The sequence below is a fragment of the Eurytemora carolleeae genome, unplaced genomic scaffold (assembly GCF_000591075.1).
Source record: "Eurytemora carolleeae unplaced genomic scaffold, Eaff_2.0 scaffold608, whole genome shotgun sequence".
Lineage (NCBI taxonomy): Eukaryota > Metazoa > Arthropoda > Copepoda > Calanoida > Temoridae > Eurytemora > Eurytemora carolleeae.
The window spans coordinates 25,592-52,911 of NW_019396527.1; the positions used below are offsets into that span (position 1 = coordinate 25,592).

The 27,320-nt window shown below is 34.5% G+C and overlaps 5 protein-coding genes across 18 annotated transcripts in view; 2 read left to right on the plus strand and 3 right to left on the minus strand.

Annotated features, from left to right (window-relative positions):
* The window catches only part of LOC111704890 (PI-PLC X domain-containing protein 3), a 5,680-nt gene extending 4,214 nt beyond the window's left edge, over window positions 1-1,466 (plus strand). For all 5 annotated transcript variants that reach the window (XM_023477273.1, XM_023477272.1, XM_023477275.1 and 2 more), the window contains 2 exons: window positions 173-286; window positions 889-1,466. In XM_023477273.1, the coding sequence (XP_023333041.1) occupies window positions 173-286; window positions 889-1,137 (363 nt within the window). In that variant the 3' untranslated portion in view covers window positions 1,138-1,466. The remainder of the gene's footprint in view (window positions 1-172; window positions 287-888) is intronic.
* Window positions 1,438-12,504, plus strand: LOC111704887 (DNA repair protein RAD50). 2 transcript variants are annotated; one of them, XM_023477268.1, is made up of 16 exons: window positions 1,438-1,589; window positions 2,875-3,004; window positions 3,379-3,433; window positions 3,501-3,606; window positions 4,678-4,801; window positions 4,914-5,034; window positions 5,343-5,472; window positions 5,681-5,785; window positions 6,087-6,248; window positions 6,802-9,059; window positions 9,494-9,611; window positions 9,679-9,722; window positions 10,901-10,990; window positions 11,148-11,211; window positions 11,643-11,740; window positions 12,136-12,504. In XM_023477268.1, the coding sequence occupies exons 1-16, from the start codon at window positions 1,479-1,481 to the stop codon at window positions 12,365-12,367; spliced, it is 3,948 nt and encodes a 1,315-aa protein (XP_023333036.1). In that variant the 5' UTR covers window positions 1,438-1,478; the 3' UTR covers window positions 12,368-12,504. The 2 variants fall into 2 exon arrangements, with proteins under 2 accessions (XP_023333036.1, XP_023333037.1); XM_023477269.1 differs by lacking the exons at window positions 10,901-10,990; window positions 11,148-11,211; window positions 11,643-11,740; window positions 12,136-12,504 and adding an exon at window positions 10,715-10,802.
* A 1,074-nt stretch (window positions 12,505-13,578) lies between these two features.
* LOC111704883 (protein bric-a-brac 2) lies at window positions 13,579-16,389 on the minus strand. Of its 6 annotated transcripts, none has more exons than XR_002765900.1 (4): window positions 16,235-16,389; window positions 15,566-15,713; window positions 14,222-14,865; window positions 13,579-13,970 (listed from the first exon to the last, which is right to left on the minus strand). XR_002765900.1 is itself a non-coding variant. In XM_023477261.1 (4 exons), exons 1-3 carry the CDS (start codon window positions 16,364-16,366, stop codon window positions 14,300-14,302), a joined length of 846 nt encoding a protein of 281 aa, XP_023333029.1. In that variant the 5' UTR covers window positions 16,367-16,389; the 3' UTR covers window positions 13,579-13,976; window positions 14,269-14,299. The 6 variants fall into 6 exon arrangements, 4 of the variants coding, with proteins under 4 accessions (XP_023333029.1, XP_023333031.1, XP_023333030.1 ...); XR_002765899.1 differs by having other exon boundaries at window positions 13,579-14,109; XM_023477261.1 differs by having other exon boundaries at window positions 13,579-13,976; window positions 14,269-14,865.
* Window positions 16,374-19,334, minus strand: LOC111704882 (transmembrane protein 53-like). Of its 3 annotated transcripts, XM_023477257.1 has the most exons (7): window positions 19,015-19,334; window positions 18,442-18,588; window positions 18,183-18,260; window positions 17,605-17,699; window positions 17,096-17,202; window positions 16,703-16,736; window positions 16,374-16,622 (listed from the first exon to the last, which is right to left on the minus strand). In XM_023477257.1, exons 1-7 carry the CDS (start codon window positions 19,327-19,329, stop codon window positions 16,490-16,492), a joined length of 909 nt encoding a protein of 302 aa, XP_023333025.1. In that variant the 5' UTR covers window positions 19,330-19,334; the 3' UTR covers window positions 16,374-16,489. The 3 variants fall into 3 exon arrangements, with proteins under 3 accessions (XP_023333025.1, XP_023333027.1, XP_023333026.1); XM_023477259.1 differs by lacking the exon at window positions 18,442-18,588; XM_023477258.1 differs by lacking the exon at window positions 18,183-18,260.
* Window positions 19,272-27,244, minus strand: LOC111704881 (uncharacterized). 2 transcript variants are annotated; one of them, XM_023477255.1, is made up of 11 exons: window positions 27,170-27,244; window positions 25,937-26,082; window positions 24,462-24,759; window positions 23,789-23,917; window positions 23,178-23,374; window positions 22,139-22,415; window positions 21,283-21,371; window positions 20,829-20,922; window positions 20,455-20,572; window positions 20,022-20,143; window positions 19,272-19,887 (listed from the first exon to the last, which is right to left on the minus strand). In XM_023477255.1, exons 2-11 carry the CDS (start codon window positions 26,064-26,066, stop codon window positions 19,476-19,478), a joined length of 1,866 nt encoding a protein of 621 aa, XP_023333023.1. In that variant the 5' UTR covers window positions 26,067-26,082; window positions 27,170-27,244; the 3' UTR covers window positions 19,272-19,475. The 2 variants fall into 2 exon arrangements, with proteins under 2 accessions (XP_023333023.1, XP_023333024.1); XM_023477256.1 differs by having other exon boundaries at window positions 27,164-27,185.
* Between the last annotated feature and the right edge of the window lie 76 nt (window positions 27,245-27,320).

A 27,320-nucleotide genomic window follows, 5' to 3' on the forward strand; every position in this document is an offset into this window, starting at 1 on the left:
TATTTTTTATAAATATTTGTCTTTTTATTTATATAATTTTATCTCTGTGCATTTATCAATTATTGGTTTTTTTCATGTCTTTGTCTATTTAGCTATCTATCATTTTTACAAATAATTAATGTATAATTGTATATACAACGTTCATCATTTGTTTTAATTTTGACTCCTTCAGGTGATCTGTTTTCATCCTAGACCTATATCAAGATTGTTCTGGCCTAGGTATCTAGCTCCGAACCCCTGGGCTAATACAACCAGTTCAGCTAAACTTAAAAGATTTCTGACTAAGGCAGGTTTTAGAATTTTAAGGCTGTTTTATCGATAATTTCGAATGCGTGAATTCGTGAATGTTCCTTTGAAAGGAACTGTAGACGTAATTTCGAGTGTTCGATTTAGTAAAGTCATCTCGAGATTGAATCGTGGAAAGTAGGACCTCCCTAAAAGCCTGATTTTATTTGATTTGACAGTTCGTTTTCTCTGTTCATCTGGGTCAATAAGAAGGAAGATTTCGTAATTTTTCTACTTAAAAAAGATTCAAATTATTATAATTTTTCTGTTTTCTCTCCTTCTGCATAATCTGCAATTATTTTGCTTAAGAACCGCAATCGAAAATAAACAATTTTAAGATATTAAAAGAGGGATAACTCCATCATCTATGCTCAGACAAAGGTTTTAATAAACCAGTGTGAATCGGACATGCCATTCTTCCATTGGAGGGTCACTTAAAATTAGATCTACACTTTACAGCCCCTGAACAACAACAAAAAATAATATTTTTCTCAAGTGTATAATTTCTTAATAAAGTAAATGTTTGAGCAGTACTATTCTAAATTATATTTGATAAAAAACATATAATATAAATTTGCTTCAATATTTTCCTTTGTTTACCAGGGTTTAGATGAGCGACCCAAGGGCCTGTTATTTATCTCTCAAGGAGTATTTACTCCACAGCTGAGTACGATTATCTTCCATTGTTTCTCCGACCTGGAGCACTCCTGTACCAGGAGATGCAACCGAACCGTGCGCTCCTGGTTAAACAAGACTCGGAGTAAACCCAATATTGTCATCACGGATTTTGTTCTGTGTAATAAATGCTCCTGTGACATTATAAACAAAATTATTCGTTTAAATCAAAGTTAATATTGATCAAATCAAAGTCAATAAACAGCAAACAGCAACAACTTTTAAGTGATCTTTATTGTTAATTAATATAGAATTATAGTTAAATAAAATAAAGTATAAATTAACAAGAATCAATAAAATATATCAAAATTATCAACTCACATTAACATTTTTTTTGTAAATAAAAAAAATATCAGAAACAAAATTTACAAAACAAACTTAATCCTGAATTCGATTAAGAATATTCTATCTATTTATGGTGTATGTAATAGTTTGTGATTATAGTTCAAAAAAGTATCTGAAACGATTAACTTTTAGTAAAATTATTATTTTGTTGAAATTTCAGATAATGATCTAAAATGGCTCGTATAGAGAAACTTCAGCTTCAAGGGATCCGGAGTTTTGGTCCTCGGTCAGAGGACCGTCAAACCGTAGAGTTCTTTAGTCCTCTTACTCTTATTCTAGGACAGGTAATCCTAGTCCTCTTACTCTTATTCTAGGACAGGTAATCCTAGTCCTCTTACTCTTATTCTAGGACAGGCAATCCTAGTCCTCTTACTCTTATTCTAGGACAGGTAATCCTAGTCCTCTTACTCTTATTCTAGTACAGGTAATCCTAGTCCTCTTACTTTTATTCTAGGACAGGTAATTCTAGTCCTCTTACTCTTATTTTAGGACTGGTAATCTTAGTCCTCTTACTCTTATTCTAGAACAGGTAATCCTAGTCCTCTTGCTCTTATTTTAGGAGAGGTAATCCTAGTCCTCTTACTCTTATTCTAAGGCAGGTAATCCTAGTCCTCTTACTCTTATTCTAGGACAGGTAATCCTAATCCTCTTTCTCTAATTCTAGGACAGGTAACCCTAGTCCTCTTACTCTTATTCTAGGACTGGTAATTATAGTCCTTTTACTCTTATTCTAGGACAGCTTATCTTAGTCCTTATTCTTACACTAGGACAGGGTAAACTAGTCCTCTTACACTTATCCTAGGAGAGGTAAGAGGAGAGTCCTCTTTCTCTACTCCTAGGGCAGAAAATTTCAGTTCTCGTACAATTATCTTAGTACTTTTATGGGTACTTTTCGGGCTAAAATATTGTTGGAATAAGACGACTTTAATCTTTGTTCTACTGGAATGGTTGTGGAAAGACGACTATAATCTATGTTATATACTAAAATGGTTGCGGGATGACGACTATAATCTATGTTATATACTAGAATAGTTGTGGGATGACGACTATAATCTATATTATATACTAGAATGGCTGTGGAAAGACGACTATAATCTATGTTATATACTAGAATGGTTGTGGGATGACGACTATAATCTATGTTATATACTAGAATGGTTGTGGGATGACGACTATAATCTATGTTATATACAAGAATGGTTGTGGGATGACGACTATAATCTATGTTATATACCAGAATGGTTGTGGAATGACTGCTATAATCTATATTATATACTAGAATGGTTGTGGGATGACGACTATAATCTATGTTATATACCAGAATGGTTGTGGGAAGATGACTATAATCTATGTTATATACTAGAATGGTTGCGGGAAGACGACTATAATCTATGTTATATACTAAAATGGTTTTGACTAGATGACTATAATCTATGTTATATACTAGAATGGTTGTGACTAGATGACTATAATCTATGTTATATACTAGAATGGTTGTGGGAAGACGACTATAATCTATGTTATATACTAGAATTTATGTTATATACTAGAATCTATGTTATATACTAGAATGGTTGCGGGAAGACGACAATAATAGAATGCTTGAAGTATGTTACTACTGGGGATGCTCCCCCTGGATCTACCAGAGGAGTCAGTTTTGTCCACGATCCTAAAATGGCGAGAGAGTCCACAGTAAGAGGTAGATAAACACATTTAAAAACAGGGATCGTCGACATTTTTCAAGTGACCCTTCATTAATAATGTTCGTGGGTTTTCACGATTCACAACGGCACCATTTAAACCTTAGTTTGTAAAATTATAAAGATATCCTTTTTCCTCTCTGAATATTGATAATTTTCAAATGTTTTCTCTTTAAATAAAGTAAGTTTTCAGAATCTAACATTTTTTATGTGGAAAATATTGATATCTTCCTTATTATTGCTCGGATAAAGGTTTAAAAAGTGCCGTTGTGAATCGGGCATGCATTTAATGCACCTCTTGGGTCGACAGTCTGTTTGAACCTTTTTCTTCTAATAATTGTTTTTTTATTCATATAAAATACTTTTTTTCCAGCTCAAGTCAAGCTTCTGTTTAAATCTATTGGGAAGCAGGATAAGATAATATCGAGGTCAGTTCATTAAAAACAAATCAGGAAAAATTATTATTTTGAGGATTTCGTGAATTCGAATATTTAGATCGCTTGAAGCTACGCAACAGATAAAAAAGATACAAATGAAGACGATGGACACCACAATAACAACAAAGCTTGGACCAAAAGAATCCACAAGTATCAGCAGTAAGGTTGGTTTAGTATTATTGTTAAGTGAACGACTAGACAAAGAGCACTCAGCGCACATTTCTCAAGTGTCTTTGCAGTGTTTAGGATCCATTTCATTAGAATCCAGGAATCCAACATGTTGCGAATCCAACGCGCGGATCTTATAATACCGTTTTGTTCGACTTGACGTGAAACGCTTATTGCACCTTTTGTCGTGGAGTCATCTTCTCTTTCCTTCAAGTTTTTCGATTTAGGGAGATAAGAAATAATTTTCTAATATTTTGTTTATCATCTTATTTGCCTTATCAAAGCCTCCCAAAAACCACTTGTAGACGGACAATTTTCTTGGAGTTGCTTAAAGTTTATTACTTACTTGCTTACTTGATGAGTTATTCCCAGAGCTCCAGGTAGAAACATGAGGGGAATTTCTGTAGTATCATCTGGAGTTGTGATCCGGTCATCTTGTAGAGGTCACGCTGTAGGGTTTAACTCACTCCTCCTGGCGCAAGCATAAATGTCTGTCATATCGAGTAGTTTTTTAAAAGAGTTCAGTGTCCTAACTTGTGTTCGGAGTCTATTCCATGTGTTTACAACTCTGTTGGAGAAAAATTTATGCCTCATCTCAGTCTTAGATCTGCTTGGAATCAGATTTTTGCAATAAGCTGTTATACTTGTCAATCTCTGTTCCTTCTGTTCTGAACCATATATTGTTGTCTACCTGGTCGATTCCTGACAATATCTTATAGGTTTGGATAATGTAAAATATTTTTCTACGTTTCTCAAGGGACAATATACCCAACTCCTACACCTTGTAGATCATCAATAAGATTTACTGCTCTTCTCTGAACTTTTTCTAATATTTCTATATCGGACTTGTCCAGGGTGACCAAGCTGGAATAGCGAATTCTAATAAACGGAGTGTAGAGTTTAAGAAAAGTGATTCGATCCCTATATAAGAATGCCCTTGAGACCTGACCTAACACCACTGATGCCCGACTCGCCGCCTAAGCACATTGCTTTGAAGGTTTTAAATTGCTGCTTATGACCACTCTAGGAGTATCTAAACCTTTTCTTAACTCTGTTATTTTATGTAGTGTGCTGATGTGGATTCTGATATGCTGATGGCTCTAGGAGTATCTAAACCTATTCTAAACTACGTTATCTTCTGTCACCAAGAGGACTCTAACTGGCCTCTAGAGGAAGGAAAGAAAGTTAAAGGTATTTTAATTTTTGTAGATTATCAAAACATAAAGAAAACTTTTTCCTTTCTACAATATACTCTCTACCATGAACATTCTACTGTGTACTTTGTACTCTGTACTCTACCTAGATAAGTTTGATGAGATCTTTAACTCTGCAAAGTACAAGAACTGCTTGAATTCTATCAAGGACGTGATAAAAAAACTGAGGGAAGATGCAAAGCATAAAAAGACCTGCATGGGATTCTACAAGTAAGTACATTTACATTTTACCAAATATATTGAATGGGGGGGGGGAATGTTTATGTTTAAAGTTTATCTGATAGATGGGTCTGCCAATAATTAAAACGTTTTTTTGTTATTTAAAATATTCATGCTATCTTTATTGTCATTGCACATTGTCATAATTGTTAATCAATGCCATTGCCATTGTCAAATTTCCAAATCATTGTCAATTCCGTTTCGTTTTTCTTTATATTGCTCTTGTTCTTGTTATTTTAGTCAATGATTTATTTTCAACAGCTTTATTTTTAAAATTTTTTTATTCTTCTTCTTTTTAGGGAAGATAAGGAGACATGTTTTGATAAAAAAGAGGATAAACGAAAAAAGATGAAAGAATTAAAGAGAACTGAAGATGAGGTTGATCAAATATTGGAAGAACTGAAACCTTTAGAGGAAGAACTACATAAGGTATTTTTGTTAACTTCTGCTGTTCGCATACAGAAAATAGAAAATTGCATTATTGCTTTGAGTTAATCCAGTATTATCTGGAACGCTTTCGACATAAAAACGCTAAATTAATTTTAAAATGAATAGCAACTAAACATTGAACATTTCTAGCTGGTTGTATGTAAAAAATTATTTTGAGAATAAGATTGAAAATAATTTATTTGATAAGATAATTGAAGAGGAGAAGGGGTTTAGCCATCTGCACAGTAAACTCACTGAAGCGGAAACTAAACTCAAATATTCAAGAAGAGAGAGAACAGATCTTGAGTTCAAGGTAATAATCAGGAGTTCAAATTATTTCAATTTATTGAGAAATATTTCACGCATTTTCAATTTCTTGATCCCCGGGTGAAAAAGTTTTTTTTTCTAAGGCATTTAAAATTTGAATCCAAGAAGTTTTAAAGTAATGCAGGGTTTTTATATCCTTGCAGTATTTGATTGAATGAATTTACATAATAAATCAACCATCCTGTGTTAACTCTGGGACAATATATTGTAAACTTAATAAAGAAACAAACAAGAAACAAGTTAAAATTACGGGGAGAACAAGTTTTAGAAATTTTATCTTTTTCTAGGTTTCGGAGATTTTTCCTGCCTCCATGTCTGAGGATGATATTAAGAGAAAGCTGAGTAAATGTGAAGGTTCGGAGGAGGAGAATAAGATTAAGTTGAACCAGATCAAAGAGAGGTTGGAGACACTCAAGCATAACGAACGGATCATTGATCATAAAATACAGGTGAATATTCAGTAACTTGTCATTTGCGATGGCTGAATAATTATATATTGGTTGTTTGTAAACGAACGCATCCGAAACTGGACTTGAACCGAAACATTGAACCCGGTATTTTAAGATATGGAATACACGGACAAACAAACAGACATACAAGGGAAATATATGTATAGATCTGCGTTTAAAAGAAAAGAGCCCCCCCCTTTTTTTAACTGCCCTCTCAAATTTGGTCGTGTGCTGACTGCTGAGATCTTTACCTACAAAGCAATACCTAACTGGACATAAAAACGGGTTTCTTAAGGGAAATATATGTATAGATCTGCGTTAAAAAGAAAAGAGCCCCTTCTAACTACCCTCTTTGTCGGGCCTTTTCATATCGAAACTTTAATTGTTTCGACATTAGTCTAATTAGATTGTTTGTAAACAGACTGCTAAACCAGTGTTTAGCTACCGAAACCGAGTTCATTGTGTATTCCAGAATAAATTCTCTTATGGCCTACCCTTAGTCAATGGTCATTATGCACTATTCACCTTTTTGGTTTATTGGATCGTTTTTTAGAAAATTGTTGCAAGTCTGGGTTGCCTTTTCTCTGACAAAAGTAAGAATGAGAAGGATGAGGAGGAGAGATTAGCTCTGCTCTCGGCAGCGGAGGAGAAGTTTGGAATAAATATTAAACCGGAAAATTTCGAGGATGCTCTGAGGCGAGAAGAGGAGAAAATCCTCTCCAAGATCAATAAGTTCAAGGCGGACAGGAAGGAAAAGGAGGAGAAGATGAATGATGGAACGGATGAGATTAAACAGCAGAGAGCAACATTAGAGGAGAAGAAGAAAAGAGGACTAACCGACCTTATGGAGACTAAGGCAAAGATCGCCAAGATTCGACGTGAACTTTCAGAGCTGGAGGGAGCAGGAGATCTTCTAAACCAAATCAAAAAAGATTGGGAGGGTAAGAATGAGGAACTGGAAAGAGCGAGGGATAAAGTAGATCTTGAATCCCTACAGAGGAAGATAAAAGACTCCCGGAGTAAGATCCAGGTTCTGGAGAAGAGAGAAGAATCTCTGAAAGAAGAATTGGTATCTCTGGAAGAGATTCAGTCTACAGTTCAAAAACTGGAATATATGGAGAATGATATAAAAACTAAAGAAGAGAAACGTAAACGAATTGGTAGTAAAAGAAACAGTATTTTCCTAGACCTGTTTAAAACTGTCCCAGAGTTTAAAAGGTTAAAGGAGGTGTATCAGGACTGTGTTGAGAAGAATGAGAAGGCTGTGAGTAAAAATGATTTATTGAGACAGAAGATTGAAAACTCGATTACCTCGAAGAATGAGACCAAGGTTGCTCTGAAGCAGGAGAGAGGGAAGAAACTTAGAAAAGAGAAGGAATATTTATCCAGGATTGGAGAAACACTGGTCGGGGACGAAGATCTAGAAAGTGAGTTGCTGAAGACCAAGGATAGTCTGGAGTTGCTCAGGAAGGATTTACAGGTGAAGGAAGCTGGTAAGTTTACCTACAAGGAGTTATTAGACAACCTGGAGAAGATGTCCGACCCCGCCTGTCCCACCTGCCACAGGCAGTTCCATGAGAAAATAGAGGCTGAAGAATTGAAAGCTGATCTCAAGAGTTTAATTTCAGAGATTCCTAAGAAAGCGCAGAGTCTGGAGAAGAAAGTTAAGAAGGAGGAGGATAGATATGAAAACCTGCAGAAGATATCCCCAGACTATTATGCGCTGAAGCAAGTAAGACAGGAGATCACGGACAAGGAGAACCAGGTGAAAACCCTGGAAGAGGAGGTGAAAGAGTTGCAGAAGAAGAAGGATATGGAGGAGGAGGTTTGGACTAGAGATCTAGAGGAGAGAGAACAACTGAAGAGTATAGCAGAGGATGTTCAGCTGTTGGATAATCTAACCAGAGAACTTAACGTATTAAACGAGAGTAGAACTGATCTCCAGCAGTCCTGCCCAAACTATAACACGGAGCGAGGATTAGAGCTGGTGAGAAGGGAGGAGAAGCAGGTTAGCTCCGAGCTCAAACAATTAAGAAAGGAATGCAACAAGGACCAGGATGAATTCAATAGTCACAGTAAGCTCATAAACGAGCTTGAGGGCAGCTGTAACAAGTTGACCAACAAGAAGTTGGAGATAGAGGGGAAGCAGCAGCAAAGGTCCCACACTCTAGAGAGGAAGACGGAGATGGAGAAGCGCGTAGTTGAAATACAGCAGGAGATAGAGCAGGCTAAGGAGGAGTTAGAACCCCTCAGGTTGAGTCTAGAGGCTTGCGAGAAGGAAAAAGTCAAGTTTCAGAAGGAGAAGGACGGAGAACTTCAAGTTCTCCAGGGGGAAGAGAGATTCATACAAAACCAGATCCTTGATCTCAACAAACTAGAGAAAACGATCTCCGAGTTTAAGAAAACCAACACTAACGAGAAAATAGCAGAGAAGAAAGATGAAAGACTAAAACTAGAAGCGGAGCAGGAGCAAGGCAGAGTAGAGAAAGCTTTAAATGAGGATGAATTGGCAAAAATCCACTTGGAGGTTGGAAACCAAGAAAATATCAAAAGAAACCTCAACGACAATATTAGACTGAGGAAGTTAAAGAAGGAGGAGGATATGCATGAGGAAGAAATCCGAAAGTACAAGGAGGGATTAGCAAACACAGATTTTGCTGCAATTGCAGAGAGAAGGAAAAGTTTGTTAAAACATAAATATTCTCTGGATTCAGCGTACAGCTCCAATACTGGGAAGATTGCTGAAATGAAGAAGGTCTTGAAGGAGGTGGAGAAAGAATTAAATCATCCGAAACTGAAAGATGCTTCCAGGTAACCCTAAATACACTTATTATAAAACCAAAACCTAATCAATCAAGATTATGATCTTATTCCTGATCCTTATCATAATTCTGGACCTGATCTAGATCTTAATTATTATCCTGATCCGGATCCTTAACCTTAGCCTTTGCCTTAACCTTAGCCTAAGCCTTAACCTTAACCTTAATAAAAGTCGTTAAGTTATTGTAATTACTCTTATCCCGTTCCTAATTCTAGAATTGATCTTAATCTTAAATTAAGCATCATCCTGGCCTAGATATTCGTTAACGCAGAATTTAAGATTCTAAAAAATTATACAAAAAGAAAGTCAGTTATTAACAAAATCGATTAATTAGTTCTCATAATCCAATGTTTAAAGTTGGGTCATTGCAAACTGATTAAGTAAATTCATTTTGGGTTTACGTTCCTGCCTGATATGATTTCAGGAAGTATTACATATCTGCCGTGGAGCACAGTACAACTGAGATGGCAATCAAGGATTTGAACAAGTATTACACTGCTCTAGACTTCGCCATCATGAGCTTCCACAAGGATAAGATGAGGGTCAGTATTCATTGTTCAAAATTCAGATTTAATAATTCTTGATTTTATTTTACTCTTTTAATGCTAGGTTGTGAATAGTATTATAAGGGAGATGTGGAGAGCAACATACAGGTGAAATATTTACACTCATAAATCAAAACTTCTTGACTTCAAGGCATCAATACTCGTTAATAAAAATTAAGGGATCCAAGACAATAAATGTTTTTATTGGTGTTTAGAAGAGACTGATTGCGCTAAAATGCAAGGGATAAACCATTGATTAAATTCTGAATACATTTAATATTTAAATTTTAAATAATTTTAATGGCGTTATGTCATTTGTCCTACAAATCATTTGTTCTATATATTATTTGTCCTACAGAGCGGAAGAAACATCACTTGTCCTACAGAGCGGGGAAAAAATCATTTGTCTTACACACCATAAAATATATGCACGCCGCGCTAGAGTGTTCGAATGCATGCATTCCCTGACTTTGGATTGTCCGTTCCTGCTCAGCGTGTTCATCATCTCTCCTAGAACAACCCCGGGAGGCAAGGCTACATATTCAAGAGCCTGCTGTACTGTAGCACTTTCCGGCTTTAAGATATTATCCTTGGTCATGTTAGAGGCAGCGGACGGATGAAAGGGTAGACTGTAGATCCCGAGCCGTCCTCAGGTTCGACACCTGTTATAGCAGCAGCTTTACAGTTACCTCGTCTCAACTCTAGTCACTTCCAGTAAACACGTGAGGTTGTGTTAACCTTGGTGTATATATGGTTCTTTGAACCCCAATCATTTGTTCCCCTCTCTTCGAGTTCAACAGTGTTCCTTACATCTTGACTCTGCTCAATACAGAAATAAGACGAGTTGGGAATTTTCTGCCAATATTTGACGCATTCCCAACTTGATTGGTTTTAAGCATGTACGAATAATCCGGAAAAAATATTCCTCCCTCCTTGTAGGACAAAATTAAGTTTCCGAAGCCTTGTAGGACAAAATTAAGTTTTCGAAGCCTTGTAGGACAAATTCCATGGCGCCATTTGAAATGTACCAGACATTACTTTGTCAATAATATTGATTATATTGAGATCAAGACAGATGGAGATATCCATGTATTGTTAAGGAGAAATGATATTGATTATATTGAGATCAAGACAGATGATGAAGATATTCCTTGTATTTTGCCGGGGAAATGATATTGACTATATTGAGATCAAGACAGATGGAGATATTCCTTGTATTGTTCAGGGGAAATGATATTGACTATATTGAAAACAAGAGAGAAGGAGATATTCATTATATTGTTCAGGGGAAATGATATTGATTATATTGAGATCAAGACAGATGACGGAGATATCCAGACTGGAGGAGCTGAGAAGAGAAGGAGTTATAATTACAGGTTAACTTCCTCGAACTTAAAAAAAAGTTTTACTTAATAGAAAGTTCTAGACTTTCTACTTTTCTACTTAAAAAATGTTCGCATCAAGTTCTGTTTTCAGGGTTAGATAACCCAATACCATGTAACATGTCGGAGCGAACCTGATAATCATGTTCAGGGTTGTCATGGTGAAGAACGAGGTGGAGATGGATATGCGAGGAAGATGTTCTGCTGGTCAGAAGGTAAAAACTTCTAAATCCTAAATTTTCCAAAATATCACTTTCTTCCATCTTCTTTTCGACAGAGTGTCTCATTTAGCATAAGAGACCCGTCTTAATGTCGTAATATAATCTTTAATCCACGCAACATTTTTTTTCAGTAACTCAAATATATCGGTATTATAGTAAAAAAAAAAAATAAATATTAAATTCACCTATTCTCTAAATGTCCATTAAGGGGTTAGTCATTCTTTTTAGGTACTGTCTTTGTTGCTTATCAAATATCGGAAATTAATGATGACATTTAAGTTGTCCCTTAATTTTCACGTTTATTAGGACACCCTGCCCTGTACTCAATATTTAAACCACCCTGAATAATGATAATCCTACTCTTGTTTTTATCATAAGACACATCTTTAATTTTACCAAAGAAGCAAACATTTTTATTATTTTAGGTTTTGTCATGCTTGATTATACGATTGGCTTTGGCTGAAACTTTTGCTGAAAACTGTGGTATTATAGCTCTAGATGAACCAACTACTAATCTGGATAGGTCGGTATTATAGCTCTAGATGAACCAACTACTAATCTGGATAGGTCGGTATTATAGCTCTAGATGAACCAACTACTAATCTGGATAGGTCGGTATTAATGCTTCAATGAACTAAGACCAATTATCCATTCTATCCCCTACATTTTAGTCATACTTTTAGACAGAGACATAAATTAGTTTTAAGAGGGAAGAGCATTTCAGATTTGTTTGTTGTAATCTTTGATTAAAACTTAAGTTTCTTACGGAAAAAATATAAAAAAGTAGTAAAGTAAAGTAAACTGTAGAGGGGTGGCTCGGTACTGAATGACAATTCTGTAAGGCTTGTGGTATTCCTCCCTCATTACTGTATATAAAGAGAGAGTGAAGACGGGAATCCTTTACTTATGTATTTTTAGGGAGAATATTGAAAGCTTGGCTCTGGCCCTGTCCAACATAGCAAATAGGCAGTCAGAGTTCCGGGACTTCCAGCTGGTCATTATTACTCATGACGAGGATTTTATCGACGAACTGTCGAGGTCCTGCGACAAGATTACTCACTATCAGAAGGTGACGAGGAATATTAAAGGAATATCGGAGATAAGGAAGCATAATGTTAGTAACCTTCAACACTCCTCTCAGTTTGGATAGGTTAACAGTGGTTTCTATTCTTCTTCTTCTGGAGAAAATTATAAATGTGATTTTAAAAAAGATTTTTTAACATTGATTCAATTTCAAGGCAATGTGATAAGATAATTCAGTATAAAATATATTTTTTTTATCCAGAAGTATTTACTAATTATTAAACAACACTAGTTGCTGCTTTAATCCAGTGACCGCTGGTGCATCAGCGATAGCTTGACCACGCTCCAAGGTCATTGTGGGAAAATGTATAGAAATGCTATATTTCTCAAAGAAAATAAATACATCTATAGGTGTTAGCTTGAAGGTTAGAACATGCAGTGAGTAAAAATGAATCTCTAAAAATATTAAATATTAAAATGTTTTATTTCTGAAAAAAATATTTAATATTTACAATTTTTTTAACTTATATTAATACACCAAAGGAATTGAGTTTTTGAACCAAACTCAAATGTTCTAATCCCTATATATTTGCAACCAGATGTTGTACACCTAAGCCAATTTTTTGATTAAGTATAGAGCAGGCAAATAATTATAATGTAAAGATGGCTAGTTCAGAGGTGTACGCATCTTTTGTAGTGTACTGTCTCTGAGCGGTAAAGTAAACACAAGACGGATGCCACAGCCTGCCGTGGGATCCATGTTTTACATAAAAAAAATCAATGAAATGTTCTGGACCTAGGAAATTTTTATGTTAATTATCAAAATTATCAAAATAAAATGCTTTTATTCTCCTTGGACACTAAAGTTAAACTGACATATAAATTCTCGTTTACAAATACCCCCCAGAATGAACTGGTTTCAATATGTACGCAGAGAACTTGCAACAGCAATCAACTTTCCTAGCCTCATTACCTTGTGAGCATATACAAAAAATCAAATGTCTATTCATAGAAAAATATATATTTACAGAGTTTTACATTAAAATAATTAAATCAAATTTAGAAAGCTGACATATTACAATCTGAGATACTTTTCAGCCCAAACATTGTATGATAAATATACTTCAGAATTGGATATGTGCAATGTGCATTGTATGCAATGTGCATTGTGCATTGTATGATAAATATACTTCAGAATTGGATATGTGCAATGTGCATGCAATACCACAAGAGTATAAACAATACTAAATCATACAAATTTTACATAACAAAACCAATTAACTTTCTAGTAAATAAAAATAAAAAACATGGGCAGATACTAGAATAACTATGGTTAAGTCAATTTAGAATTTTCTTTTTATTTTCCGTAGTCATAATTTTAAATACGCTACATAAACATTACAATGTGGTACAAACAGATCCGGATTTAAGCGGCAAAATTTCAACGGAATTTTTTTTTCTTCTCATAGCTTAACGATAAATAGGTATAATTTCCTAAATCTCATACTTGTCCATTGATTTAATAAGTTTAGGCAAATACGTTGTTTTAGTAACAAAAAAGTTTTGAGGAAATTTGTTAGCTAGAGCTGGTCAAAATACAAGGTCTGTTTTACAGAATGTGTTAAACAATGTTATAAATATTAATTAACATGAGCGTTGAACTGTTATTTACAATATTTTTACTGTACAGGTACTAAGAATAATATTTAGTGTTATCCTATCGCAAAGGTCTAAGCTTATAACAAACCTCTCATCAAAAACAAATTTAACGATATGCACGTTTTACAAATTCTATGTCTGGTAAAATCAAATTATTTAAACTTTAAGATTTAAGTTTGGAAGTTGGATGTCCCAAAATGTCTGATTTGTCTGTTAAAAACTATCCTCTTCGAACAGAGTTGTAAATGTAAAATTGAAGATAAAATTCATTTCTGGAAAAATCGTCAGATAAAAATTTTCAGTTCGAAAAGATGTCCTTAACTGTGTTTTAAATAATGTGTTTTTGAGTATTGAGGGGGGAAACAATATCATTGATAAGTATTTCTTGCAAAATAATTAATTAAATATTTTCTTTTGAAAGATTTAATCCTTCGGCGAACCCTGTTTCACTTAAACCCTCGTCATCGGAGTTAACATTCTCCATAGCGTCCAGGACCTCTGAGAGTTTAATCTCCTCTGTATGCCCGGTAGGATCATCAATATCATGGATAGTAGAGATATGTTTGTAACAATGTTCTTTCCGTTTAAACTTCTGCTCACAAATCGTGCACACAAACGGCCGGAAGTCGGAATGCGCCTTTTCGTGTCTCTGTAAGTGTGCTTTGCGCGCAAACTTTTTCTGGCAGGAATCACATTCGTACATTTTGTCAAGTTTTTCGCGTTTTATTTTAACGCCATTTTCGTCGAAACCGTTTTCCTCTTGTTTAATCTCCGGCTCACTATTATCTAAGTACTTTTTCTTTCTCGCACGTCCCTGCTTTCTCTTTGAGGGTAGCTCAGGGATACCCATGTCAAAGTCGTCCAAATCTCCGATATGAATATTTGCGCATTTTTTGGAAAGCCCGAGGATTTCTAAGTCTTCTGCTGCTGCCAGGAATGTATTCAGTCTATGCTGGGGAACAACAACTAAATAAATATTTAAAATATTAAAGGGACTGTAGGCAAAATTAAAAGTGACCCTAAATATATATATGGGAACTCTCGATTTACAACGATAAGCTTTAAACTCTAATCTGATCAATAATGTGGAAGATAACATAGTTTTTATAGCTTGAAAAGTGTTTAATTCTAATAACGTTTCTCCATTGTATCTACAAAGACACTGTTGTAGATACACTACAAACGAAAAAAAAAAGTTTTCAACTGCCATAACATTTTTTCTCATATTCATACTGTTGTAAATTGGAAATTGCACTTTATCTAAGGAGGGCCACTTTAAATTAAGCATGCAGTCCCTTTAATTAAAGGAAAATTAAATAAGTTAAGAAGCATTCGCAGTCTACCTTTGAAATAATACAGACTGTCAACTCCATACAAAAAAGATTGAATGAAATCTATCTATACCAAGTAATATTCTTTGTTAGTTTGTATGTCCAATCATAACTTATGAATCCCTGGACAGATTTGTCTCAAACTTTAATTGGGGAACTCGAGAGAACCACGGGAATTTTTAGCTTGGTTTAGAGATTCTAAGTAAAGTTAGGGAAAAATTGCTAAAATCGTAATTAAAGATCAAGTGCGGTTAAGCGGCGGGAGTAACTATGGGTAACCTAGGCTACGCTGGGTTCCTAAGCAGTGACATTATAATGAAACAAATAGAGTTCACCTTGTCCGGTATAAACGAATTCCAGTATAAGCTGCATATCCTGTGCTGATATACCGCGTAGAACAAGTAGAGGATACTGGGTTCCTCCAGCACTCCGAGCTCCAACTAACAACTGGAGAAGCTGGGGACTGCAGCAACCCAATACTACCTTCAGAAAAGAAAAATATCATTATTTTAAGGAATTTTACGCATTTGGAAAATCTAGAGCGTTCTGTTACAAGTTTTATCGAAAAACAAAACTTCAAGATTGGCACAAAAAGTGAATAATTATTTTTAAAGCTTTTTACACATTAGAAAATCTAGAGTGGTCTTTTACAAGTTTCATCTGGCATTTCATCTTTAAAAAAAACTAAAATTGGCACAAATAGTGATCGAAACATTTGAAAAACGTAGTGTAGGACTGATTATTTGGTAGTTTCCTAGAGAACGATTTTAACCTAGCCTAATCATAATATATTAAAAAATAAATAATAATAATTTTTCTGAAAAAAAGTGGTCATGTACAAAATTGATAGAGGGGGGGGATTCAAAAATCGTTGTCTAGGAGAGAACCCGATTATTTTTCTTTTATAATTATGTGTCAGTGTTTATCATAGCATAGCATATTGTTCAGTTTCAAGGGGAAATGTTTTGATTTTTTTTCAACTTGGAAAAATTTTAAATATAAACCTGATGTGCAGGTATAATCTGACCCTCACAAGCCAAACTCATGTCGTAAAGAACCTCATCCTCTCTCAGTTTAACAAAAGAACCCTTTAGGTTGTATTCAAAATCGTTCCAGGTCACTCTAACATCCTCCATCTTTAATCTGAAAGCTCTGTTCTATTCTATTTAACAAATAATTATATTCTAAACATTAACAATTTTGATCACAGCTTTAGTTCCAACATTATTTAAGATAAATAAATAAATAAACAAATAGTTTTAAATGGAGTTAAGAAATTTTTTAATGGCTGCCGTGTACTCTTCTGGATAAGTCTTGAAATGCGCCACGTGGCCCGACTTCTCAAACCGGTTTTCATAAACTGTTCTGTGAGGTTTCAAACGCTGCACAACACTAAAACAAAATGGATTAATTGAAATCTTATAAAAAGAATATAATTGTTAAAAAATGTTAATTATTATGATTTTAATTACCCTGCCACATACTTCCACGGCATCAGAGTATCAGCTATTAAAAAATTATTCATTTTTAGAGATAATACGGCTTTGAAGTATTGCTTGGAACTAAATTAGTGGAATTTAGAAGTATTTTTTAGTTTTGATGGTTCAAACGTTATTTCAAGTGAGAAACCAAAAACGAAAATGAAAAGTTTAAAGAAACAAAAATATGGATACCAAATTCAAACTTCATCAAACAAAGCAGTTTTGGGTACCGCGCGATGTAAATCGGGCATTGCCATCTTTGCACAGCTTCTCTTGCAGTCCTTTTAAGGGAGAACAAATTAAATATTAACTTTGGCGGCTTAGGGCGATATTTTATTGATCAGTTATATCAATTGGAAGTAATGTGATGAATAAAGAATTTTCCTTTTGAATAGAGGAATAGAACAGGCCAGGTTCCCTTCTCCTGAGTCTTCATAAACAATCCAGTCCAGGGCACGTGACTATTCTCCTTGAAGTTGCTCTTCAACGACCTGGTAAAGAGTGTCATAAATTCATCAGGATACAGTGAGACCCATAATACTGTGGTATAAGAAGACGACATTTAAGCAATATCATCTGTATTTGATGTTTTTTAAACCAAATTGTTTATAACCCAGTAGCTTAAAATCTAGGCGGGGGGTGAGGGGCCGGGTATAATGAACTGAACTGCAAGTGCAATTAAAAATAAAACTAGCTTTTCTATGTTTAACAATTTTCGAAATCTTGCTTTTATTAAATTTAAAAGGGTAGAAATACAAAGGTGACCAGAATTAAAATTATCTGCGGGTTTACGTGATAAATCTGCATTATTTTACATACATAAGAAAAAGGATAAAAATATGACCTAGGATACCCCCCCCCCCCTCCCATAAATTGAACTGAAAAAGTACTACCTGCACTGCTCTATGATTGATTTAATATTCTCCGCAAATGGAATCTTGTTTGCCGCGTTCACGAAAAACAACGCAATGGGAAGGAAAATTCTGCCCTAAAATATTGCTTTTTCTTATTCATAAAGTGATAATCAGAAAACTATGAAGACATATTTAAAGCAATACTTAAATGTATTTGATGTTGTTACAAAACAATTAGTCTAACCAGACACTTTTTAAGTGAAATGGGTCTGTTTACACTGCACAATTGATTGCTGTGTATGGGCTATTTAAAGTCATAACTTGAGTCTAAAAGTTATCTTCTGATTTTAAAGTTTTGTAGATAAAATTGTATCTGAACGTATTAACCTCATTTTACATTTAAAATTTTAGGAAAAAAGTCTATATTAATTTTGATGCTTTTCAGTAAAAATCGAATGTTTATCATCAAGGAAAAAGATCCTTCTTAATCTCATAAATTCTATATTTTTATTCTAATTATTATTAATCGCTTGATTCCCTTTGGAAAAGAGATATATCTTAGAAAGAGAAACAAAAACATTAATCTTCCGAACTTTTAATTTGATCCTTATTAAAACCTGTTTATCATTGAAGATCCTCTTTAGAACATTATCTCTTAGTCCCATAGGACCAGGACCTGAGTCCAAAATTAACCCCTAAAACATATTTAGACATTTCCTCAGATTTCAGAAAAAAAAATATTTTTTTAAAGGTTAAAGACAGTATTTTATTTATCATTAATCAATTTAAGAAAATGTAAATCAAGTAAAACAAATAGAATTTATCTGTATAAATTATTTAGTCAGACTTAAGTTTCGTAAAAACAATTTGGTAAACCTTTATATAACACTCTGCCCTTTTCTGTGTATTAAGTATAGTATAGGTTTGTTGGTACAGGGCGATTCCATTGTTTGAGAAACAGTGCGCCACTATATTTTGCGCACCACTGGATTCAATCACAGAGAGCACTTTCTCTGCGCATTTCTGTGAACAGATTGGTAAATAAGGAAGGGAAAATAAGAGATTATGTTCGCCTTAACTAAATAAAATCTATGGTGGGTGGGAAAGGGGGGGGGGGGAGTTTCATGGTAAAGAGGAAAACATGGAAATTAGGTTTTTAGATTGGACCAAACATATCGTTTAGCTTAATGTTTTAAGATCTTTTTTTGATTAAATTTTAGCTAAACAATCGACCCAAAGGAGAACTGGGTTTAATGTATACACTATTGAACGTATTGGTAACATTTGTTATGTTAAAATGAATTTACTAATTTATCAATAAAACTCTGTCAATTATTTTAATCTTAAACTTTTTAAAATTTGTTCCTTCGTTCATTAAACATATTTAGAATTTCATACAGCCAGCAAGATATAAATAAAATGGATGATCTAATATTTTTATGTCTGTTCCTGAATTTCTGGAATATTATACGCAAACAGTTCTTTATGTGGTAGAATACAGCAGACAGAGTTATAACCTAGAGAAGTATACAAGGTTTCATACTTCTCCAGGTGGGATTTAGGAGAACCAGCGTAACCAAATAGTACAACGGTTGGGGAAATTCGTCCTCTCTCCGCGGCCTCGTTTCTCCAGATCAGCATCTCAGAGCTGAGAAACCTGACTCCAGGTTCTCTTAACACTTGGAACCGTTTGCATATTCTAAACATCTGAAAAACGGTGCATATAAAACACTGCTTGTGCCTAATAATGTAAATATAATTCATCTATACAATATCTATTATATAAATTAACTTTTACAGAATGTATTGTTAAGCTGCAATTTGATAACTATAAAAATATTAAATAATACATTGACGAGATCCGAGAGAAAACAAAAATTTATCCGGATGGAGAATTTGACTAGACAAGGTTATACGACTCTCCGTTTCCGTGTTAGAGACAGGTTCCAATTGTTAGTGTTTACTTGCTCCTGGAGTCCAGTAAACTCAGTATCAGATATATCCCAATCGGATATTCTGAGCTCGGACAAAAGATCACATTTCTCCAGTAGAGACTGAGCACTGGAGATTGTTAGCGGGATACTACCCGGCACTCCACCCTGATCATTTACTGATATATCAAGTATGCGGAGCTGGGGAAACCTGTTCTCTAACAGGACGGATCTTAAATAGTCGTCAGTAAAGAAGGTTCCGAAGTTTCCCTCCAAGGATAGAATCTGGAGACTAGAGACTGCCTTTAATATATACTGGAGCAGAACGGAATGTATTGTCATGGAAGGAAGAGTCTCTTCGTAGGACATCAACATCAGAACTTCCAGGTTCCTGATAACATACAGCTGTTGATTGATTGATCTTGATCAGATTTGGGAAATAATTAACACTTTAGAGAAATATACGATTTGATTAATTATTGAGAATTTTATTTATTTATTGATTGATTGATTAATGGGTAGTACCTGAACCAGTTTCTAGAATTGTTCCTGATCCACTGTGTTGAGTTTAAATGGGTGAGCAGCTCCAGTGATTCAACTATTTGTGATGACACTAATCCACACCCGGATACAGACAGTTTGGTAACCTAGAGAAAATATAGCTAAATGACTATTGACAAAATTTTAAGCGACTTTCCATTTAATTAAGCGTTACAAGGCTGGCTTGAACCTTGTCTCTGCTGCATAAATCATAAAAGTAGAAAAACAAAAACGGAAAATTTTCTGATATTCAGTAAAATTATATATTCCTATTTTCCTATCAGAAAACGGTTCATTTTCAATTGTTGGTTCTCTTTAAAAGTGAATCGGTCATGCCACTCTCTATATAGGGCTACAGTCTCTTTGATACGAGACAATGACTTTTAGATTTTGAGATTCAATCATGATTCTGTATTACCTTACTACAGAGTGTTGCTACGGCTAGGACAACTATATTAAAGAGATGTCCTTGTTGTCCTCCCTCTACTGTTTCCAGGACTGAGTCAGGATCTGTACTGCAGGACACAGAGATCTCTCTAAAAAAAGATTGAATACTCAAATTTTGAAATGAAATTCATCCATCAGGCTGCAAAGAAATAGGGATTCGAGTTTCAGTGTCATGTGTTCAGTGCATTTCCTTCGGACTACTGCTATTTTACGAGGGTAAGCGGATCGTTAATTATGTGTGTGAATATACTAAACCAACCTCAAGTGTTCTCCTCTAGTCCGGAGAAATGTTATAAACTAACCTCAAGTGTTCTCCTCTAGTCCGGAGAAATGTTATAAACTAACCTCAAGTGTTCTCCTCTAGTCCGGAGAAATGTTATAAAACCCTCTCCGATCCAATCCTCTAGTTCTACTGTTAAACTAGAGAGATGGGAGAAACCTAAATAAGAAATAAATAACTAATTTATGACGTTTTAGTCGACTGGCTTTTTAAGAAGAAAATAAGTTTAAACTGTACATATGTACATAATACCATTTGGATGCAATGTAAATTGATTTAGAGCGAACGAACCTACTAATTGTTTTCTAGGTCCTCCCCTGGGCTAAGGGGTTAGATTAATAATAATTCTGTGCAACATTAAAGCCCTAAACTCTTAAAACTTGACCAACTTTTTCTAACCTAATTTGTTAAACCCCAATCAATTAAAATGTTAAATTAACCACAGATTTATTTGGGCTATACTTGGTTTACAAGGCACCGTTTATAAATTTAGCTGATTGATGATAAAGAAAATCAAACCTGAAAGATAAGGTAAAATACTGTCATCAGTCACCAGGTTCAGATTAGTGAGATGTGGACATATACTGAGTAATCTGTTAATCTGTTCACTGAACAATATTAGTGAGATATGAACATATACTGAGTAATCTGTTAATCTGTTCACTAAACAATATTAGTGAGATATGAACGTATACTGAGTAATCTATTAATCTGTTCACTAAACAATATTAATGAGATATGGACATATACTGAGTAATCTTTTCCTCTGTTCACTAAACAATATTAGTGAGATATGAACGTATACTGAGTAATCTTTTACTCTGTTCACTAAACAGTATAAAAGTGAGATATGAACATATACAGCGTAATCTGTTAATCTGTTCACATTTAACAATATTAGTGAGATATGGACATATACTGAGTAATCTGTTAATCTGTTCACACTTAAAAATATAAGTGAGATATGGACATACACTGCGTAATCTGTTCACTAAACAATATTCGTGAGATATGGACATATACTGAGTAATCTGTTCACTAAACAATATTAGTGAGATATGAAAATATACTGACTAATCTGTTAATCTGTTCACACTTAACAATATTAGTGAGATATGGACATACACTGCGTAATCTGTTCACTAAACTATATTAGTGAGATGTGGAAATAATCTTTTAGTAATGTTGGTATGAGAATTCCGTAACATTTTTTTCATTAAAATAGGTTTAAATATTTTCATATCAGCGAGTTCTAAAAGGTAAATAGAGGCTATATACTGAAATATGTAAAAAAATGTTCATTTAACAGAAAGTATATTACTTTTATAAGAGTGGGGTCTTTGGGTACAAATACTTCAAATTAATAGCATATTACCTGAACGGTGTAACACCGTAAGGAAATCCATGTTCCAACATTTCTAGTTTCACAATTTTAGATTTAATATCTTCATGTTCCATCTCAGAGCTCCACTTGATGATGATCTCGAAGACAGATCTCCGCTGATGATAAACCAGGGTTTTCATGTTTTTATATTTCTCCAGGATAAACCGGATACCACACTCCGTGATACAATCACAGGACTGCATTGTCAAGGATTCTAGTTTCAAGAAAACTGGTTTCAGCTCAGTGGAGAGAGAGGTGATATCACGGTCTAAACAAGAACATTCTTTTCTTCAACAAACTTTGTTTACATAATAAGTGTACTGCAATATCTTGGAAGAATGTAAATAAAAAACAATGCTTCTCCGGTTGAGTTTTGTTTATATTCCGAACAGAAACTGCAGTAAACTTGTTTATATAAACAAATATATGAAGGTTCCTTGCTTCCACTAGAGTATACTTTTATATAAACAAAGATATGAAGATTCCTTGCTTCAACTAGAGTATACTTTTATATAAACAAAGATATAAAGATTCCTTGCTTTCACTAGAGTATACTTTTATATAAACAAAGATATCAAGATTCCTTGCTTCCACTAGAGTATACTTTTATATAAACAAAGATATCAAGATTCCTTGCTTCCACTAGAGTATTCTTTTATATAAACAAAGATATGAAAATTCCTTGCTTCAACTAGAGTATATTTTTATATAAACAAAGATATGAAGATTCCTTGCTTCAACTAGAGTATACTTTTATATAAACAAAGATATGAAGATTTCTTGCTTCAGCTCATATATACTTTTAAGCTGAGAAAAATCCACTGACAAAAAATGCAAAGGAGGTGAAACAAAAATATATAGCAAATACAATACAACAAGGAATCATACAGAAGTGAAATCTGTAAGAGGCCCCAATTCCAGCCAGTTTGCTAACCAAATAAAACCATTGGTTGGTTGGTATCTGTCAACCCTTTAGGTGAAAATTAGAACAGAACAAAAACATTATAAAGTATAAAAACTAGTTTAATACCTGAATATTCTATTAGTATAGGTTCAGTATCTAGGAGGTTGGATAGGTTCCTGACAACACTAGGACTAGGTTGTAGACGAGGAGAGGATACACTAGAAGATCCTGCCAGCAGTTTTATACCTCGGTCCGTGACCAAACTGTTGGATATATCCAGGGATAGGAGACAAGGAAGATACTTCCCGATAGTGATCATCATCCTACAATACGGATCAAATACCAGACAATACGGATCAAATACCAGACAATACGGATCAAATACCAGACAATACGGATCAAATACCAGACAATACCAGTTAAAAACGTTTTTCTCCCAACTTTAGTCCTTAGAAAGAACTGTCGACTATACAGGGTTACCCACATAGGATAAGACTGTAAAGAAGAGCTAAAACTCTTAAAATATGACGATCTCATGGTTGCATTTATTATTCTGCTTTTGGTACATTTTTATCATGTCTTGAATAGGCAAAGAAAGAAACAAGTTTATTTCTTGATGAAAACCCCAAAAGTTAAAGAAAAAAACACATTGATATCATCTCCATTTCCTTTCCTCAGAGAATGATTTAAAGGACGCCGTTGTGAATCAGGTATGTAACTCCCCCCCGACCCACTACCTGTCATCAGCTAAATAAGCCAGGTTCAGGGTAGAGAGTGAAGGTAGATGAGGTAGAGCGGTTGCAACAACTTCTCTTAGTAGTTTAGAGTTCAGTATCTCTTCATACTCCCAGAGAATACACCACAGCCTTTTACACAACATGGCATAAAGATAAGAAAAACGCGTTCTACTCGTGATTTTATGGAAAGTACATCTTCAATATAGATACTTTGCTTGTCTGTTTGTTTGTATCCAATAAACGTCAAAACGGATGAACCGATCTGGCTCAAATTGTTTGTGGTACCTCACATGACCCTAGGGAAGGTTTATAAAATGATCAAAATTTCAAAAATTTGCCTCCAACAAAATTCGATTTCCGATAAATTTTCAAAATCCACGAAATTTTTTTATGAATCCGCGAACTTTTTTTGTTTATGTTTTACAATGTATACAAAGAGAAAATGTTCACAATTGAAATAGAAGATGGGCGCGAAGCGCCCTAAAAGCCTAGTAAAGAAAAATGACGCATTAAATTGTTTTTTGCTTGATAATACGGAATGATTTAATTCCTCTTCGATATGAGGTGGTGGGTATTTCCTGCAGGGTTTAAGCGTTTCTCATCAAATTCGACAGTGCCCACATTGGATATCGATATCAAGCAAAAAAAGTATTAAGAATTGAAGAAATATTACCGTTTTGAAATATTCAAATTTGTGATGCAGAATCCACGAAGAATGTTTAACAGTGAATGAATTCCAAAAAAGAAATCATTCATTTTAATGGTTTCAATGTTAATGAGTGTGAGGATGAGCTTCTTGTCCTTGTCCACGAGAAGCCTAGCTTCGAGGTTGAAGAGGGTTGATGAGACGACCTCCTCGACCACGGTATCGGGGAGGTTCCCCAACCAGTCCTTGACGACACGTAGTTCAACCGACAGGGTCGTGTCGACTTCATAACGACACGGAGAGATCTTGATTTTCGTTGGGGATTCTGAAATATATTTTGTAAACTAATAAATAAAAATGTTCCCAGTCTATTTATTTCTTAAAACAGGGGGTTGGGGGAAAGTTTTCGAGGCCCAATGGAAAAATGCAGAACTTTGAACCTTTTTAAAGATAGACTTTCCCCAGAAATCCATCCCTTACCCCCAAAATTTTGTATTTACACATTTCATAAAAGACTTTTTATACAAAGACATTTTATGGCTTTGTTATCTATGAAATGGTTTCCATAAAATGTGGACCTAACACCCATAATTTCACATATTTTACTTAAAACACAATAAGCTGAGATTTAATAAAAACTAAAATAACGTTTTTTTCAGAAATTATATAATCTGGAAATTATATAATCTGGAAAACTTGTGAAACTCAAATTTACATTTCAGATTACCAATATGTAATTTATTTCTGTTAACTGGAGTTATTAACCTACCCCTCCAGGCGCGCAACTAGAGGGGAGGGGCATTTCCCCCTTAAGAAAGCTTGCCCCCCCCTGTAGGAGGCGCAAGAAGTTCTTAACAGGGGTTCATATAGTTCAACAAATAGCCAATTTTCTCGAAAATTTGAAAAAAATATGCCCCCACAGTAGCTTTTTTTAAAACCTACACTCTTTAAGCAAACTAAAATTCAACTATAACATTTTTCAATAAAAGCTCAAATTCTTTTTATTTTTTCCCTTTCTTTAAAAAATGCCTCCAAATTTGGATTTTTTCAATTACACTCACACATTCTTATTCAAATTGCTCCACCAGACTTTAATTTGCCCCTTTATTCAACATTTGTAATCCTTTATTTTAGAATGCAGCCTAATATTTTTAATTTGTACCTAAATTTCATTTTTTTTATCCACAAATGTTTTATAAATACAAGTACAACCAACTTTAAAATTTACAGCCCTATCTAAAAAAAAGCCCCTTATTATATTTTGATAATGCTCAAAAAATTTAGAAGTTTTGCCCCCAACAAAATAAATAACCCTTAGTTAAAAAACTGCCCCTTTATTTATTTTAAAAATGCCCTTTAATAAAAAAATTTGACCCCAAAATAAAGATTTAAGACTTTCCATACACAAAATTCACCAAACTGAAAAAACCCAAAAAAAAAATATAGGCTAAATTTCTTCAAAATCTGAAACCTTCAGAATTTACTAAAAATCGGAAACCTACTTGTTGGACTGGGTGGGTAGGAGAATAGGTCGGTATTAGCATCACATTTCTGACATCCTTGAAGAAGAAGGTTAGAGGTTGCTGACACCCCCAGGGAGTACAGGCTTGCAACACCTCGGCGTCGAGGCATCAATCCGTTGATATCTCTGAAAACAAGTAATATTATACAGAACATCCCAATTCATATTGGATTATCTCAAAGTTTTGACGCCAAAATACGCACATACAAATCGAAAAACCTAGCATTTTCTGCAAGCAAATTGAGTCTGTCCTCAAGAACGATTTTTGGACCCCCCCCCCCCTCCCCTTCCTCCTATCAATTGTACATGACCACTTATTTTTCAGCAAAATTATTATTACTTATTTTATGTGTTACATATGAGGGGGGGGGCAGCCCTGTAAACATTTAGTCTCCGACAAACCGATGGCGAACATAGAAAGTCCAGAATTATTTACCCGGCAACTTCGCCATCAACACATAAAGTCGGTAAAAATGTTTTCGGGGGGGGGGGGGTCAAAAATCGTTCTCTAGGAAATTACCAGCGAGTTTTTATATTGGCTTTAATAAATTTTTAAGTTAAATGATTTATTCTTCATAAATTTTCTGATTAGTTCCGAAAATCGTAATTTAGAGTCGTTAACGATCCAAACAGTGCTTAGTGTACAAATCCGTGGATCCGGATCCAAAGGACAAAATATCAAATAAACCAATATTTTTTCTATTTAAATACAAATCTCAATTGTTAAAAAAGGAGAAATTATTGTTAAATTATGTAAAAGGAAAATTTTAAAAATGTTGCATATGAATTAGTAATGATAGCGAATGTAAAGAGATGGCGGTCAATTCATCCCATCCTTATATTTTCATGTCATTCCTGAATAGCGTACAATAGATGTCTACCAAAAATTTATTATTGTTAAAATGAAAAAAATATAAATTCTGAAAAAGCGTGATATCTTTTTAACTGGATAGGGTCTGTCCTAGTGAAAGATTTTTGGGCCCCCCCCCCCTCCTATCAATTTGTAAATGACCATTTATTTTTCAACAAATTTATTATTATTTATTTTTTTGATATTTAAGGTTAGGTTAGGTTAAGATACTTTCTGGGCCGAGCGCTGCGGCTAGGATGGGCTAGGGGGCCGAGCGCTGCGGCCACGGGTTATGTTAAATTAAGAAACTTCCTGTCAGACCCATGTACAAAATTGATAGGAGAACAAAATCTAAACCTGTATCAATTTATTTAATTAGACGCTTTTTATACGCAACAAGGGAGCGTAAACTTTCACCAATTTACGCAGTAACACAACTGGCTTCCCTGCCCCTCTCTGCGTATTTTGATCTAATTGTTTGGTTTGGTTTCTTGTGTACTGTAACTGACAGTTG

Excerpts from the sequence above, each read along its gene's own strand:
- LOC111704883 (XM_023477261.1), bottom strand. The coding sequence starts at position 16,366 with ATGGAGGATGTTAGAGTGACCTGGAACGATTTTGAATACAACCTAAAG. Across the intron at positions 15,714-16,234 it reads AGATTATACCTGCACATCAG|GTAGTATTGGGTTGCTGCAG; the intron begins GTTTATATTTAA and ends TCTTTTCTGAAG. Across the intron at positions 14,866-15,565 it reads ATTCGTTTATACCGGACAAG|TTGTTGTTCCCCAGCATAGA; the intron begins GTGAACTCTATT and ends ATATTTATTTAG.
- LOC111704887 (XM_023477268.1), top strand. The coding sequence starts at position 1,479 with ATGGCTCGTATAGAGAAACTTCAGCTTCAAGGGATCCGGAGTTTTGGT. Across the intron at positions 3,005-3,378 it reads GAGAGAGTCCACAGTAAGAG|CTCAAGTCAAGCTTCTGTTT; the intron begins GTAGATAAACAC and ends CTTTTTTTCCAG. Across the intron at positions 5,786-6,086 it reads GAACAGATCTTGAGTTCAAG|GTTTCGGAGATTTTTCCTGC; the intron begins GTAATAATCAGG and ends ATCTTTTTCTAG.
- LOC111704882 (XM_023477257.1), bottom strand. The coding sequence starts at position 19,329 with ATGAATTATATTTACATTATTAGGCACAAGCAGTGTTTTATATGCACC. Across the intron at positions 18,261-18,441 it reads GGGCAGAGTGTTATATAAAG|GGGTTAATTTTGGACTCAGG; the intron begins GTTTACCAAATT and ends AATATGTTTTAG. Across the intron at positions 16,623-16,702 it reads CCGTGGAAGTATGTGGCAGG|TGTTGTGCAGCGTTTGAAAC; the intron begins GTAATTAAAATC and ends ATTTTGTTTTAG.
- LOC111704881 (XM_023477255.1), bottom strand. The coding sequence starts at position 26,066 with ATGCCTCGACGCCGAGGTGTTGCAAGCCTGTACTCCCTGGGGGTGTCA. Across the intron at positions 23,375-23,788 it reads GCTTATTTAGCTGATGACAG|GATGATGATCACTATCGGGA; the intron begins GTAGTGGGTCGG and ends TCCGTATTGTAG. Across the intron at positions 20,144-20,454 it reads TAGCAACACTCTGTAGTAAG|GTTACCAAACTGTCTGTATC; the intron begins GTAATACAGAAT and ends TATTTTCTCTAG.